Source organism: Zonotrichia albicollis, chromosome 22 (genome assembly GCF_047830755.1).
Source record: "Zonotrichia albicollis isolate bZonAlb1 chromosome 22, bZonAlb1.hap1, whole genome shotgun sequence".
NCBI classification, from domain to species: Eukaryota; Metazoa; Chordata; class Aves; order Passeriformes; family Passerellidae; genus Zonotrichia; species Zonotrichia albicollis.
In genome coordinates, this window is record NC_133840.1 from 10,964,278 (window position 1) to 10,979,680 (window position 15,403).

The window sequence follows — 15,403 nt, forward strand, 5'->3', positions numbered from 1 at the left end:
CGGGGTGCAGGTGTTTGCACAGCTGTGCTGTGACAGAGCCAGCCAGCCACGGGAAGGGGACGGAGAAAGCACCAGCAGATTCGGGGCTGGATCCGTCCAGGTCAAGGCTGCAGAAGGCGAGGCCCAGTGGGCCCTGGGACAGCTGAGCAGAGACAGGGAGTGCTGGAGGTGCATCCTGGCACTGCTTCCTCGAGGGAAGTTCACTTAGTGGTGGGAACCATGGCGAGACTGAGAGAGCCCGTGCTGGAGGCCACAGCCCTCCCAAGGACACCAAGCACGAGGGACAGGATTGGACCCACACTGGCGGCAGCAGGGGGGTCAAAATGCCCATGGACAGTGGCAGGAGCTGTCACAGCGCCGCAGCCCCAGCCCGGGAGCCATCCCTGTGCCTGGAGTGGGTGGCACTGTCGCTGCTGTCCCGGGCCGAGCCCTGGGCGGCCCCAGCCCCGCCCTGTGCTCTGCGGCTCCGCCAGGAACCCCGAGCGCGGCCGTGCGGGTCCGTCCCGCGGGCGGAGGGCTCCCTCTCGAGGGTCCCGGCCAGCACTGACCGGCCGGCCGCGGGTGAACCGGCCCCGCCTGTGACACAGAGCGGGCCCCAGGGAGGGACACAGGAGGTGACGAGGCCACCAGAGCGGCCTCGGAGCGGCCACTGGCTCCCTCAGGGCACCGCATTTTCTTCCCGTCATTAATTAGCAGCTGAATCTGTCACTAATTAGTGGTTGGATCCGTCTGTTTCGCTCTGGGAACAGCCGGAGGCGATGGGCACAGCTGTGGCTTGTCCCAGAGCTTGTCCCTCGGCCTCGCTGCGACACCAAAGGTTAACGGGGACTCCCGCAGTGACCTCGCCCTTCGAGGGATAACGCAGCTGGGTACGGAACCTCACAAACATTGGGCACCTGCATCAGGCACTCCGGGGAATTGTGACCTGGAGGTGACATCCCGCCCCCGCCGTGCATCGCGCGGGGTCTCAGGGCTGTTCTTGCTCTGAGCCAAACGCGAACCTCACCCAGGTCACACACTGATGGCACCCCGCGAGCTGCAAGGAGCCGGCAGCCATCATCAACCCCAGCTCCCCGCTCCTCGCAGGAGCCAGCCCGCGCCTCTCCCTCCCCGCCACGGCCCGCTCCTGTCCCCTGTCCCCACGGGGCAGCGCACAATGACCCCCGGCCCGAGGGGCGGCACGGGCCGCTCAGGAAAAGCAGCAGCTGCCCGGTAGTGCGTGGCCGCCTCCCCGGGGGCAGTCCCGGGTTGTCACTGCCGCACACGGTGCGGCACGGCGGGCGCGGGGGGCGGCCACGCTGAGTGACGGAGTGGAGGAAGGAGATGCGGGGGCAGGATGGAGAACAGCGCAGCGCTGGGGCCGTGCGGGGCTGGGGCCAGGGCCCGGGCAGGAGGTGACCTGTCCAGGACACTGTCCCCGCGCCTGGGACATGAGTGACGCAATGGGCACTGACCCCTGCAGGTGACAGCAGCAGGAGCAGAGGACACTGCTGGAGACAGGCGCCCTGGGGCCCCCGGTGCCGCTCCCCGCGGGGATTCGGTGTCACGGCCCTGGGGTATTTGAGGTCACCATTGCTGGACTTGGCCAGGCCCCCAGGACACCTGACGCCTCCCTGGGCCATTGGTCACCACTCGGACGCTTGGTCAGGTCTCAGGACACCGGATCCTCCTCCCCCCACCGCTGCCCAGCGCACTTGGTCGCTCCTAACGCCCGGAGGGGCAGCTCCGGCTGCCAATGGAGCGCGGGGGCGTGGCCGGGGCGGGCGCCCCCAACCAATGGAGCGCGGGGGCGTGGCCGGGGAGCGCCCCAAACCAATTGGCCGGGGCGGGTTCGCGCGTTCTGTGGGGCGGTCCTGGGCGGGGTCATTGAGGAAACATGTTGGGGGCGTATCCTGGGCGAGCAGAGAAGCCAATGAGGCACTGGGGGCGCGTCGCGAGCGGGGGGCGGGGCCAAGTGCTTTAGGGGCGTGTCCGGGGCGGAGCCTCCGGCTCAATGGTGGCGGGGGCGGGCCCGGCGCGGGTCAGTCGGCCCGGACGGTACCGGGCGGTACCAGGATGGGGCCGCCGACGGCCGTGCGGGACCGCGTGGCTGCGGCGCACCGGGCCTCGGCGCTGCCCGAACGGCTGCGGCTCTACGACGACTGGGCCGCCCTCTACGAGCAGGTACCGGGGACACAGAGGGAACGGGAACGGGGCCGTGGGTGTCCCCGCTGACCGCCGTGTCCCCGCAGGATGTGGCGGCTCTGGAGTACCGGGCGCCGTATCTCGCCGCCGCCTCGCTCGCCTTCGCCTTCCCCGCGCCGCGTGCGGAGGCGCGGCTGCTCGACGTGGCCTGTGGCACCGGGCTCGTAGCGCGGGAGGTACCGGCGGGACGGGCCGGGGCGGAATTGGACGGGGGCTAACGGGACGGGACAGGGCGGGACGGGCTGGGGGTAACGGGACGGGGCGGGGCGGGGCGGGGGTGACCGTGCCTCTGTCCCCGCAGCTCCACCGGCGCGGGTTCCGCTGCGTGGACGGCGTGGACGGCAGCGCGGGGATGCTGGAGCGGGCGCGGAGCACCGGGCTCTACCAGGAGCTGCGGCTCTGCGTCCTGGGCAGGGAGCCGCTGCCCGCGCCCGCAGGTAACGGGAGGGGGCGGACCCCGGGACCCCTCGGTGACACCCGTGTGTCCCACGGGTGATGGGCCGGCACCGGGCGGGGGAGCCCCGGAGGGACCCCCCGGTGATGCCCCGTGTCCTCGCAGAGCACTACGACGCCGTGACGGTGGTGGGGGCCCTGGGCGAGGGGCAGGTGCCGAGCACGGTGCTGCCGGAGCTGCTGCGGGTCACCAAGCCGGGTAAGGGGGGGCCGCTTCCCCCCGCTCTGGGACCCCCGGCGGGCTGGGATGGGACACCGAGCCCCGGTGGATGCGGGTCCCCCGCTGAGCGCTGGGCCCGTGGCACAGCTGGAACACGGCCTTCTCCATGCTGCCACGCACGGGCGATTCATGGGGTCCCTGACCCTGCCCGCTGCCAGGACAAGGTGGCAGTGAGTAAGGGTGCTGGTGTGTGACAGCTGTGCTCAGGCGGGACATCCCGCCCATGCCCTGCCATCCCCTGTGCTGCCCATCTCTGCCTGCTGTCCTGCCTGTCCCCTGCCCGCTGCCCCGTCCGTGCCCTGTCTGTGCCCGTCCATGCCCTGTCCGTGCCCGCTGACTCCGGGCGGGCTCTCGGTGCCTCCCCGTGTCCCCGCTGTGTCAGTGTTACCTTCTCCTGTCCCGCAGGCGGCTTCCTGTGCCTGACGACGAGGAGCAACCCCTCGAACCTGCGGTACAAGGCAGAGCTGGAGGCAGCGCTGGGGCAGCTGGAGCAGAGAGGAGCCTGGCAGAAGCTGCAGGCCCAGGAAGTGGAGTACTGGGAGAGGGCCACCTCCGAGGAGGAGAGCACCCAGGGCACTGGCTACATCTCCGGCGTGGTCTACATCTACCAGAAGTGCCCTGTTCCCAACCTCGAGGAGGGCTGAGAGCTAGCATGGCTCTGGAGGGGGGGTGAGCACTTGACCCTTTGTAAAACAGAGCCCAGTGGCCCCCTCCTGCAGCAAGGCAGCTGCTGGGGGTGACAGAGTTGGGGGAATATTCTGGGGGAATTTCCCCATTCCTTTCCTTGGTTCCTTCTCACCGAGGTCTGGGCTTGGGGCCCTTGTCTGCTGCACAGCACGGGGAGGGTCTCTGGATTCACCAGGGTCTCCTGTGTGCCACCTTTAGCTCTGACATTTAGGCGTTGACCCCAACACCTCACTGTTCACCATGGCATCTCACAGGCCCACATGGCTGTTCTGAGGCATGTCCAGTCTGGGATTTCTCCCCACCTTCCCCATCTCAGCACTCATGGTCAAATCTGGATCCTTCTCCATCTCCTACCCCCAGAGTCTTTAGCTGGGGACTGCTGGAGGTGGCTCCCCACTGCTGTGTCCTATGGCCTCTCCTCCTCCCTCGGGACCGAGCCAGCCCTGAGGTGCAGGAGCCTCCACATCCAGAGTCAAAGCAGCAACGCCAAGGTGACTCCCAGCTGGAGAGGCTTTCCAAGTGCCACATCTGCCTTGCATCCCACAACAGCTGCTTGAATCTCATTTTCCCACAGCTTTGTAGTTAATGTTCAGGGAGGGGAAATGAGTTTGGAAGGGATTTGGGGAGCTGGCAGCTGCTCCCCACCCAGGAGCCATCCAGCACTGCCTGCCCAGCCTGTTCCCCCAGCCCCTTGCTGGGCTGCCTTCACAATTCCTCCTCCACTGCTCCCTTGGGAAGTTTTTTACCCAAATCTCTTCCTGGAATATTTGGGTTTTTTTTTTTTTCATTTTTCCCTTCCCTCAGACCTGTTCCTGCTTATCCTGTTCCCATGTTCCTGGAGAAGAGGTTGCATCCTTCCCCTCAGGAGCTGTTCTCAGTGTGAGGCAATGGCTGTGTCTGTCCCTGTTCCTCACCCACATCTTCCACACTCACCCTCCCCATGGCTCTTGCCACCCTTCTGCTTTGTACCCCATGTTTTGGGGTCCCTGTGCTCATCAGTCCTACTGCTCCCTTCCCGTTTGTCTCCAACACTGTCCCCTGGGCAGCTGGGGGTTGTGGCTGTGCCCAGCCCTACACTTGCCTGTTCAATAAAGCTCTGTCCCTGCTGTCTGTCGGCTGTGTGTTGTTCCCAGAGCAGTGGGAATGTGCCCCCTCCAGGGTGGGTGGCCAGGAGCTTGGGAGGGGGGATTCAGCCTTTCTCTGGGGTCCCCTCCCAGTTCATGGGGGCTCAGAGCACCTGGTGTCCCCCCGTGCTGCTCTTAGCTCTCAGCATCCTCTCCCTGCCTCTTTCCTGCTGCAAGGAATGCCAGGAGCTGGCAGACTGCTGCTGCTCCCCTTGGGAAGATGGGGATGTTGTAGGTGCTGGAGCACAGCAGCTGGCAGGGCACAGCACCCCCAGGACGCATCACCATCCTCCCCACACCGCGCTGTTCAAAATGAGCCCAGGCAGCCTTGGTGGCACCAGGATGTTTATAGTCCCTGTCCTGGGGAAGGGCACATGTGGGGACCGTGCTGGGGGGTGAGCCAGCGTGGGGATGGGCAGGAGGAGGCAGTGCAGGGGCAGGGTGTGGCACGGGGATGCAGGACCGGGACAGCGGTGCTCTGCCTTGGGCTGGCACCTGGGCACAGTGGCTCACACATAGTCCTTCATGGCATAGCCCATTGGGCCGCAGGTTTTCACTGCCCTGTACTTCTTGGGGTAGGGGTCCTGCTGGGACTGGGATCCTGAGCAGCACAGGACGCCCCCACCGAAGAGCTGCAGGGCACTGGAGGCCCAGCCGATGTAGAGGGCAGCCCCCAGCTCTCTCTTGAGGGCCTCAGGCACCATGGGGTTGTAGAAGTTGCTGACGATGCTGTTGGCAGACCAGGAGACGGGGATGAGCAGCATGATGCTGGCCATGATGAAGATGACGCCTGCCACCGCAGAGATCCTGCTCTTGGTGCCGCTGTCATCCACGCAGCGGGTGCAGTCGGCTCCCGAGAGGGCGATGAAGAAGGCAAGGCAGGCCACGAAGATGGAGGTGACCACCAGGGCACGAGCAGCTTGCAGATCGGAGGTGAGCTCCAGCAGGGAGTCGTAGGCCTTGCACTGCATCTGCCCCGTGCTCTCATAGACGCAGTTCATCCACAGCCCTTCCCAAAACACCTGGGCCACCACGATGTTGGAGCCGATGAAGGCCGTCACCTTCCACATGGGCAGGGCACAGGTGAGGATGGAGCCCAGCCAGCCCAGGGCGGCCATCATCAGTCCTCCCGTCTGCATCGTCATCATCGCCATCAACAGCTCCTGCGGGGACAGGCACGGTGTCACAGGCACGGTGTCACAGCCCACAGCCAGGGACAGCGTGGGCTTTGTCTGGTATGCCCTGCTCCCCCCCAGGATGGGAATAGCTGCAGGACAGCATGGGGACACAGGGACTTGAAGGGCACAGGGACATGAGTGGCATGGGGCGGTGCTGCAGGACAGGATGGGGACACATGTGGCACTGAGGAGCCAGGCCCCAAGCAGGAGCCCCCGTGTGTCACACTGGCCCCTACACTGTCCCCACAGTGCAGCACAGCCTCTGCCATCCCCCCTTCCCAGGCCATGGCAAGTGTCAGGGAAAGCATGGCTTATGGGGGGCAGGATGGGGGGCTAGGTGGGCCCATCCCCCAGTGCTGCAGAGTGAAACCCCCCACCTCACACCCATCCCATGCCCTGCCCTGGTGGCCACCCCCCGGTGCCCACCCCATGTCCCACTCCAGCACGGGTACTCAGCCTCCCCGGCCACAGGCCTTGTGCCAGGGGCTCAGGGAAGGGCACAGGGCACGGCAGGGAAGGGAAGGCAGCCCCCCACAGCACTCAGCACTGCCTGCTCCCATTCTGGCTTTGCCCTCACAGCCATCCCACAGTGCCCTTTGGACCCAGGATCTCCTCTCCAGGAGAAAAGGGAAATGGATCAGAGCTGAGCTCTGCCCAGAACCCAGGTCTGGGGCTCAGACCTTCTGCGATACCATCCCAGAGAAGCCCAAGAGGGCGAACCCTGGTGAGGAGCTGTGGGGTCACCACAGATGGCATCCCTGGGAGAGGGGTGGCTGGTATAGGGACACATGCTGGGCACACTGGCAACTCCAACATGGCCACGTGTGACTGCTGTGGCCCTGGCTCAGCCCACATCCAGCTCAGCCCCTCACGGAGCAGAGTTCACCCCTGGGTGCCCGTGCCGTGCTTGGCACCTGGGACCAGCCGGGGTTTTATGGCCCTGAGCTCAGCGGGTATCGGTTGTGCCTGGCACACCCTGCGGCTCCTGCCAGAGGTTTCACCATCATTTCCCATGTCTCGGTTTTGGTTTCTCCAGCTTCTCCTCTCCCGCGGTACACTCACTCCTTACCCAGCACCTTTTATCTCTCAGGAGCCTGATGGACACCCAACACTGGCCTTGGCATCCCCCGGGCCATGAAAGACCCTTTGGGCCCAAATGACAGCCCCTTCCCCCGTGCTGCAGGCAGGCAGGGGCCGGCATGGTGGGCACCATTCCTGGCACCCTTCCCCAGACGGCGGGACCTGGCCACATGCGGCATCCCAAACAGGGCCCACGAGCGCCTGCAGGGGGACAAGTGGTGCCTCCACGGATCCCCGGGGATGCTCGGCAGAGCACTGAGCTCACCTGCCCACTGGCACCACAGGGTTACAGGCATGTTTTCCACCATTCCCGGGCCCAGTGAAGGGACTGTGGAGCTGGGAACCTTCTAGCCCTCAGATCCAGAAGAGATACCCAGAGCTAGGCGGGGTCACCCCCGTCCCCGCAAACGCCGAGGTGGGAAGGAAGGAAGTAAGGATGTTCCCAAGGCAGAGCAGCGCTTGCCGTGCCGGAAGCGAGATAGGCAAAGCAGTGGGCGCTGCCCACGCCGGGCCCGGGGCGCTCCCGGCCGGGGCTCGGGGCTGGCACCGGGGCCAGCGCGCCCCGACCCGCCCCGGCGGGCGCCCGCCGCCTTCTGCCGGCTCGGGTGGGGAGATCGCGGCGGGTCAGGCGTGGGACAGGCGTGGGACAGCCCTGCAGCCCGTCCGGCGCCGCCAAGGCTCTGTGCCACTGTCACCCCCGGGCGGCCCGGGACGGGAACGGGGAGGGGACGCCAGGGCTGGAACAGGCGGCGGGGATCTCAGGAGACTCCGAAGAACAGATCTGGGTGATCTCTCAGCAGGACGGGAGCCCAGGGCACAGGAGCACCGGGCTGTCCCACCACCGAGGCGGGTGCTGGAGAGCGCAAAGAACACGAGGCACAGCGGGGTGTGAGCAGCTGCCGTTTAATGCGGGAAGGCTGAACGCGGGCAGGGGTACCGTGAGACTGCGCTCCCGCCCCGGGCGCCCCACGCTGGGGCCATGGATGGGGTCGGGTCGGGGGGGACGCCCCCCACCATGCGGGGGCACAGCCCCGCTCCCGCCCCGCCTCCCCGACCGGTTTTCCCAGCCCGGCTGCTGCCGTCCCACTCCCAGGATAATGATGCCCCCGCCCTGGGGAGCTGCCGCGAGAAATCACACTCTGTACGGCCGCTCCGAGCCCCGAAAGTAGGTCAAAGTCATAATTTAGAGATCAGGCAGGTGACAGCCCCTGTCACCCCTCAAGACCCTGCCGGGGTTTGCAGAACCACTACGTCCCTGTGACCACGCGGGACAGGTTCGCGGTCCCTATCAGCACCGACACCGCCACCCACCCCGACGGACAGACACGTCCCGGGGAGCTTCACGCGGGGAAAGAGAGCCCCGTGCCACCCGTGGGACGGGCTCCTGGGAGCTGTGTCACCACACGGCACACCCCGATACCGGGAGCCAGCTAATGCTCGGGGAGGAGATCAGGTGATGTCTCGGAGAAGATGCCTCAGCTGCGCGCTCCGGGGGGAGCAGAGCCCCCACCGCGGACAGCTAGGACAGGATCTCCTTGTCCCCTGTCTCAACCGAGATTAGAGAACCGACTGCAACCCCGGTGGAACAAAGGCGGCTCTGTCTGCCTTCCCTCGCACCGCCCCGGCGCCCGGCCAGCCCCAGCCCGGCCGGGGAGGTTTTGCGCGTCCTGGGAGGTCCCTGCGCCCTGGAGCGGCCGGGGGTCCAGGCAGGCGCGGCGGCTCCTACACGTAGTTGCTGGCTGGCAAGGAGCGAGCAGCCGTGAACTTGGCGGAGTAGGGCTTCTCCCCGCGGGGGGGGCAGGTGCAGCACAGGATCCCCCCCCCAAGCAGCAGCAGCGCCGAGGCCGCCCAGCCCACGTAGAGGGACGAGCCCAGGTCCCGCTTCTGCGAGTCAGAGACCAGCGGGTTGTAGAAGTCCTGGATGATGCTGTTGGCTGACCACGAGATGGGGATGAGGATGAGGATACCGGCGACGATGAAGATGATGCCGGAGAAGATCATGACCTTGGCTTTGGCGGTGTCATCCTCCACACAATTGGTGCATTTGCCGCCGGTGACGGCCAGCAGGGTGCCCAGGATGGCCAGGACGATGGCCACCACCACCATGGCACGGGCGGCTTGCAGGTCCTGCGGCAGGGCCAGCATGGAGTCGTAGACCTTGCACTGCATCTGCCCCGTGCTCTGCACCACGCAGCTCATCCACAGCCCTTCCCAGATGATCTGCGCCACCACGATGTTGTTCCCCACGAAGGCCGTCTCCCGCCACATGGGCAGCGCGCAGCACAGGATGGAGGCCAGCCAGCCGATGACAGAGAGGGCGATGCCCAGCACCTGCATCCCCATGGAGGCCATCGCTCGCCGCCTGTTCCCCGCCCGCCTCCCGCCGCGCAGTGCCGGCTGCCGGGACCATGGCAGGCATTTTATGCCTTTGCCGAGGGAGGAGCGCCGCCGCAGCCGCCGGCCTGCCGCCGGCACCGGACGGAGGGGTAGAACCAGTTTCCCGGGATTCTTCCACTTGTATTTCTCCCTGCAGTGATGACACTTAATATCCCGGTTGCTCTCACGGAGGAGGATGCAGGGGACTGGAACCAGGCCACCCAGGTGCAGGAGTGCATCCCATTCCTGTGGGCAGGCAGGACATGCCCAGGGCAGCACTGGGGTTCAGCCCGGGATGCTAAAGGGGAAGAGCCAGTGTCCAGGCACCAGGGTATTTCTGCCATCCCTGCCAGAACCCTCTGCTCCATCCCTTGGATGGGGTCCCCTCACGCCTTCATGCCTCAACTTCCCTCCAGCTCATAGGCCAGCCTCTGGCCCCCCATGGCCCCATGCCGGGGGAGGAGCACATTGTTCCCTCTGGCTGCTGGGCTCCATGCCCGGCAGGACACAAGCGGCTCTTGTTTGCTCCTTGGCATCCATACCAGCACTTGCAGCCCTCCATTAGGCCTCGGGCAGGAGGTGCCACCGCCCAGACCCACAAACCGGTTGGAGCGGCTGCCATTTCCCCACAAAGGAGAGACGGCACTGCCTGGGGCTACAGGGGGGCAGACCCCAAACCCAGCTCACCTGTGCTCCAGTGCCAAGCCAGGGCTCACACAGCCACCCTCAGCCCCAGCTCTGCCTGTGTCCCACTGCCTGTGTGGTGGGGTTGGGTGGGTTGGGGCTACGGGGGGGAAATGCAGCCTCGAGCTGTCCCAGAGCCATACCCACTGATCCCACTGATCACATCCAGAGCCACACCCACCGATCCCAGTGCTGATGCCAGTACCAATGCCAACACTGATGCCATGCTGATGCTGACCTGTCCTCTTTAAATCCATGACTCCCACATGGGCTCCCTCCATACTCCCTCCAAGCCCCTGCACAGGCACAGCACGACACCAGAAAGATGGCACAGACAGACAGACGGACATTGCACTGTTTCATCACCCTAGCTTAATCCTGGGCCCCAGGAAAAGATAAGAGGCAGTGCAGTAATCTTAGTTTTCCTGAGCACTGGGTTACCATCACAATTCAATCATTTGTTCTTATTGCTTGGTGGGACGGACTCTGGAGCTGGTACTGCTCGTGCCAGGATGTCCCTGGGCATCATGTCCCAGTGTGGTGGGACAAGCCTGGTGGCCCATGCACTGTGGTGCCAGGAGGATGCCTGGGGACACCCACGTCTCACAGCAGACCCCAGCCTAGGGAGATGATCATGGTCCTGCCTGCCCGACCTGTGCCAGAGGAGCTGCCCAGGCTCCGTCCCTCTGTCCTGCTGGAACGCCCGCATTGTTCACATACCAGTGTGTCTACCCTGCGGCCAGAACCTTGTGGTCAAGGGCTCCCTTTAATCTACAAGGCTCCGGAGCATCCCCGCCGGGGCCAGACTCTGCCTGAGGCTTTCCCCTCCCGGCCGGCTGCCGTAACCACCGCAGTGTTTGGGGTTGGAGAGAGGCACACGCCCTCCTGTGTGTGTGTGTGTGTGTGTGTGTGTGCGCGCGTGTGTGTGTGTGGCTCCCAGCGGCACGGCGTCCCCGCAGGCACGTGGGGACATGTCTCTGGGCTGGGGACAAATGGCAAGGTGGGGACAGGGACTCCCCCGCGCACGGAGCATCAAAGCTTGAGCTGCTCATCTCGCCCTCGGAGGCAGAGCAGGCGCCAGCACGGCCTCTGACAGCCAATTACTGTAATTAATGCTGGAACGTGACATATATTCCACCTGGCAGCTGCCACGCAGGGGCAGCCCCTGTGCCCTTCCCCACATTCCCGAGTGACACACCCACCCGGACAGCACTGCTGGCCCCGCGTCCCCAGCACTGCAGGACAGACAGACACCAGCTTGGCATGGAGGATCAGCAGCCGACCCCAGAGCCCTTGGAGCCTGAGGATGGTGGTGCAGTACAGGTGGGACCACCAAGCGCCTCAGGACATGCCATCCAGGACAACCACTCCACAGACACCAGCCCCACACGGACACCAGTCCCACAGCCCTATCCCAATGCTCATTCTTAGGGCATCCTGCAGGACCCCAGTCCCGGATTTTCCCAAGTGTCACCTGCAAGAAGCCATGGCACAGGCACACGTCCTGGTGGGACCACAGCCCACTTGCTCAGCAGGAAGCTCCTCCACCCCAAAACAGGCTGCTCAACACATTCAACCCATCCTGAGCCTTCACCACCCAGCACCTGCCCCAGCATCCAGACAGCCATGGATGCCCTGCCCCAAATGCAGTGGGATTTGAAGGACATGCAGGAGCCTGGGTTCCCATCCCTGTTACACTGCGCTAACAGGGTTTGTGAGGGCAGAGCTCCCGTTCTGGCACATCCATCAGGAAAAGCTTCTGACACTTTTTCTGTATTCACCAGCATGGGGACACACTGCAGCCCCTCAGCTGGGCAGTGAGGCCATTCCCAGGCAGGAAGGTGACATTAAACACAGTGTCACAATGCCAGACACTGCTGGGTGCACAGCAGAGGCTGTGTCACCCTGGCCTTGCTCAGGGTGGAGGACACACCGCAGGGAGAGGGCTTGGGGCATGAATCTCCTGCCAAAAAGGTCTTGGGAACACCTCCACCCAGGACATGAGTGTCAGTCCCACCTCATATAGCCCACACCACTGAGCCGAGAGCCCCTCATCCCCCAGGACCCACACATGGACCCACCAACCTGGCCACCTCAAGGTCCCAAAGAGGCAGGTGAGACTTGCCAGCAAATGATGATCCACCGGGATCTCTGGCTTCACATCTGCCAAGCAAGGCACGGCCAACAACCCTCCCACTCAGCCTGTGAGGAGCGGGGCAGCTTCTCCCCGCTGGAGGCTGAGGATTAGTTACCGACAGCCCAGAGACTGAATGTTCCCAAAAAACATCCTTGCCCAACATAAATCCCTCCGACCCACTCAAAAATGCACAGTCAGGTTGTTTGTCGCTGGGGGAAAGCAAAGTCTTATCGGGAGGGGAGCCGCACGCCGGGACCTGTGGGGTCCCTGCAGGGAGAGAAGGGACCTTCGGCCTGAAGTCGCTCTGAAAGTCAAAACTCTGTCCAGTTTCTATGCAACAAGTGGCTCCCGACAGGGAAACCACCCCTAAGCGCTGCCAGGGTGGCTGGCGAAGGGATGGGGGAGATGATGGACCAGGAAGGGGGTCACGGCGGTGCAATGGGGGTGTCCCCACCGGCGATGCTCGGAGGAAGCGGGATGTCACGGCAAAGCCCTGGGGAACACGGTCCGATCTGCCGGGGTGGGGATGCCGGGGCACGGTCCAGCATCCCGCAGCGAACCCCACGACACATCCCGCTGGTCCGTGTCCCCGCCGCCCCCAGCCCCGAGTGCCGCAGCCGCCTCCCCGCCCCGCCGGCAGACAGAGCTGCCATTGATGCTCGGAGCCGCCTCACCTGCTCCCGCCGCGCCGAAGGGGCTCCAACAATGGGCTGCCTGTGTGCCCTGGCCGGGGCAGAGCCAGCAGCCCCGCGCCTGAAATATAAGCAGCCGAGGCGGCATTTAGCGCCCCGGCCCCGCTGCCCCGGGGGAAAAGCGCCGGCATTCCCGACCGCAGCGGCGGGAACACCCCGGCCCCGCCGCACACGTGAGCGGGACGCGGCCCCGCGGCCCCGGGGCGGTTTCTGCCGTCACCTCCCGCGCACCCCCGGGTGCTGCCGGTGCGTGGATGGGGGATGCTGCAGTGGGTGCCCCCCTGTCAGCGCAGGTGGCCTTCCATTGGGGCCACCAAACCGGTGATGCTGCCGTGACCTTTGGGTCTGACATTTGCTCGGGGTCTCTGCATCACAGCAGAGAAAACCTGTCCCCGTGTCACCAGAGTTCTTGCAGCCACCACACTTTGTCCCCATCCCGAGGGATAATCCTCATCCCTCCCCAGCTGTGTGGAAGTGCAGAGGGACTGCTCTGGGGAGGGAGATGCAGTGCTTGGGATGAGGGTGCTCTCAGGAATCCCCCAGGGACGCTGGTCCTGCTCAGCTCCTCAGTAAACACCAGTGCTCTGGTTTGCTCACCACAAGAATGTGTCCTGCCGGGGGTGGCCAGCAACCCGAAACCCCGGTGATTTGCCCCTTCCTCCGTCGTGAGTCAGGCGGCGGCAGCTGCCCCAGGCCGGCACGACAGCGGGCACAGCCTGTACTTTGGGCAATTTGGGATGACAAAGTGGGGACGCCGCGTGTGGGGCTCTGATTGCAGGCTCGGGGGCTGTGGTGTTTCACTGCCGTGTCCCACCCCAGCTCTGCCCCAGTAGCTCCTATCCCATACACCTGCCTTGAGTATCCCACTCTTCCCCTGCCCCACAGCCCTACCTAGAATATCTTCCCTGTCCCATATCCTTATCCAGAGGTATCCCTCTCTCCTATGTGGGTTATCTTCCCTGCCCCATGCCCTGCTATTGAGTATTCCCATTGTTCCACAGACTTGGGGGTATAGCCCTGCCCCTACTTCTGTGCCCCACAGCCCTGTCTGGGGTGCCAACTCCCCTTCCTTATACCCCAGCCCTGCCTGGGGTCCCCTCCTGGCCCAGAGCCCTGCCAGGAGAACCCCTGCCCACAGCCTCATGTGCATTGGGGGAGGGTGTGTGTGAGTGCACCTGTACCACTGCCTGTTCACCTCTGCTTCTGTGTCAGTGTCTGGCTGTGTGAGCCTGAGTCTGTCTGGGAGTCTGCGTCTGTGTGTCTGAATCTACGTGTCTGTGAGTCTGTGTGTCTGTGAATCTGTCCGTGTGTCTGTCTGTCTCCATGTGTCTGTGTGTCCGAGTCTGTCGCTGCGTGTCTGTGTGTCTATGTGTCCATGTGTTTCTGTGCGCAGCTGCATGCCGGGGCGCTGCTGCCAGCAGAGGGGGTGTGTGCGTGTGTGTGTGTGTGTGTGTGTGTGTGTGCCTGCACCTGTGTGTGTCTGTGTGTGTGTGCCTGCACCTGTGTGTGTCTGTGTGTATGTGTGTGTGTGTGTGTGTGTCTCTGTGTGTGTGTGTCTGTGTGTGTGTGTGCCTGCACCTGTGTGTGTGTGTGTGTGTGTATGTGTATGTGTGTCTGTGTGTGTCTGTGTGTGTGTGCCTGCACCTGTGTGTTCGTGGTGTGTGTATGTGTGTGTGTGCCTGCACCTGTGTGTGTGTAGGTGTGTGTGTCTGAATGTGTGTGTGTATGTGGGGGGGGGTTGCCTGTAGCTGTGTGTTTGTGTGTCTGTACCTGTGTGTCTGTCTGTGTGTCTGTGTGTGTCTGTAGCTGTCTGTGTCTGTGCATCTGTACCTGTCTGTCTGTGTGTCTGTACCTGTCTGTGTCTGTGTGTGTCTCTGTACCTGTGTCTGTCTGTGTGTCTGTCTGTGTGTGTCTGTACCTGTCTGTGTGTCTGTCTGTGTGTGTCTGTCTGTGTGCCTGTACCTGTGTCTGTGTGTGTCTGTCCCCGTCAGTGTGTGTCTGTCTGTGTGTCTGTACCTGTCTGTGTGTCTGTGTGTGTCTGTACCTGTCTGTGTGTCTGTGTGCCTGTATCTGTGTGCCTGTACCTGTCTGTGTCTGTCTGTGTGTGTTCAGCTGCCGTGTGTGCACTCCCCCACCCGTGGCTGTGGGCACTCCCTGCCTGCACCCGTGGGCCCCTGGGCAGCCCGGCCCCCTGTGCTGGCCGCTGGCAGCCCGGCCCTGTGGCAGCACGGCACCGTGCACACCCAGCCCGAGGGCCGGGACTCCCAGCGCCCCAGCAGGGGCACAGAACCCTGGGGGCTGCTTGCACGGGCTGGGTCTGCCCTGGGTACCCCCGGCTGGCTGTGGGGATTTTTGCTGTCCTCGAGGGGGTGATCACAGTACACTGGGGCGGCACAAGCTCACCCAGCCAAGTACAGGATATTTTTGGGATGTCGTGGGTTGGCAGAGGCTGGATATGGGGGTATTGGGGTGTCACAGTGTGGTGGAGGTCAGACATGGGGTGCTGCAGGGGGCTGGAGGTCAGGGTGGGTGGATATGGGGTGCTGGGGTGACATGGGGTGACAACAGCTGACCCAGATACATATTGG

General features: G+C 64.2%; 3 protein-coding genes across 4 annotated transcripts; 1 reads left to right on the forward strand and 2 right to left on the reverse strand.

Moving 5' to 3' along the window:
* Positions 1 to 1,962: 1,962 nt before the first annotated feature.
* On the forward strand, positions 1,963 to 4,654 carry METTL27 (methyltransferase like 27). 2 transcript variants are annotated; one of them, XM_074556874.1, is made up of 6 exons: positions 1,963 to 2,163; positions 2,232 to 2,360; positions 2,486 to 2,621; positions 2,744 to 2,836; positions 3,263 to 3,526; positions 4,349 to 4,654. In XM_074556874.1, exons 1-5 carry the CDS (start codon positions 2,056 to 2,058, stop codon positions 3,499 to 3,501), a joined length of 705 nt encoding a protein of 234 aa, XP_074412975.1. In that variant the 5' UTR covers positions 1,963 to 2,055; the 3' UTR covers positions 3,502 to 3,526; positions 4,349 to 4,654. The 2 variants fall into 2 exon arrangements, with proteins under 2 accessions (XP_074412975.1, XP_074412974.1); XM_074556873.1 differs by having other exon boundaries at positions 1,964 to 2,163; positions 3,263 to 4,654.
* Positions 4,655 to 5,059: 405 nt separating this feature from the next.
* Positions 5,060 to 13,123, reverse strand: LOC102061912 (claudin-4). The gene is made up of 2 exons (XM_074556875.1): positions 12,798 to 13,123; positions 5,060 to 5,831 (listed from the first exon to the last, which is right to left on the reverse strand). The coding sequence occupies exon 2, from the start codon at positions 5,820 to 5,822 to the stop codon at positions 5,178 to 5,180; it is 645 nt and encodes a 214-aa protein (XP_074412976.1). The 5' UTR covers positions 5,823 to 5,831; positions 12,798 to 13,123; the 3' UTR covers positions 5,060 to 5,177.
* Positions 7,809 to 9,727, reverse strand: LOC102062084 (claudin-4). Its single transcript, XM_005493729.4, has one exon. The coding sequence runs from the start codon at positions 9,276 to 9,278 to the stop codon at positions 8,649 to 8,651; it is 630 nt and encodes a 209-aa protein (XP_005493786.1). The 5' UTR covers positions 9,279 to 9,727; the 3' UTR covers positions 7,809 to 8,648.
* Positions 13,124 to 15,403: the final 2,280 nt, after the last annotated feature.

Bases quoted from the DNA above. Each gene is read 5' to 3' on its own strand.
- METTL27 (XM_074556874.1), top strand. From the start codon at position 2,056: ATGGGGCCGCCGACGGCCGTGCGGGACCGCGTGGCTGCGGCGCACCGG. The intron at 2,622-2,743 runs GTAACGGGAGGG...GTGTCCTCGCAG, and splicing joins GCCGCTGCCCGCGCCCGCAG to AGCACTACGACGCCGTGACG. The intron at 2,837-3,262 runs GTAAGGGGGGGC...CCTGTCCCGCAG, and splicing joins GCTGCGGGTCACCAAGCCGG to GCGGCTTCCTGTGCCTGACG.
- LOC102061912 (XM_074556875.1), bottom strand. From the start codon at position 5,822: ATGGCGATGATGACGATGCAGACGGGAGGACTGATGATGGCCGCCCTG.
- LOC102062084 (XM_005493729.4), bottom strand. From the start codon at position 9,278: ATGGCCTCCATGGGGATGCAGGTGCTGGGCATCGCCCTCTCTGTCATC.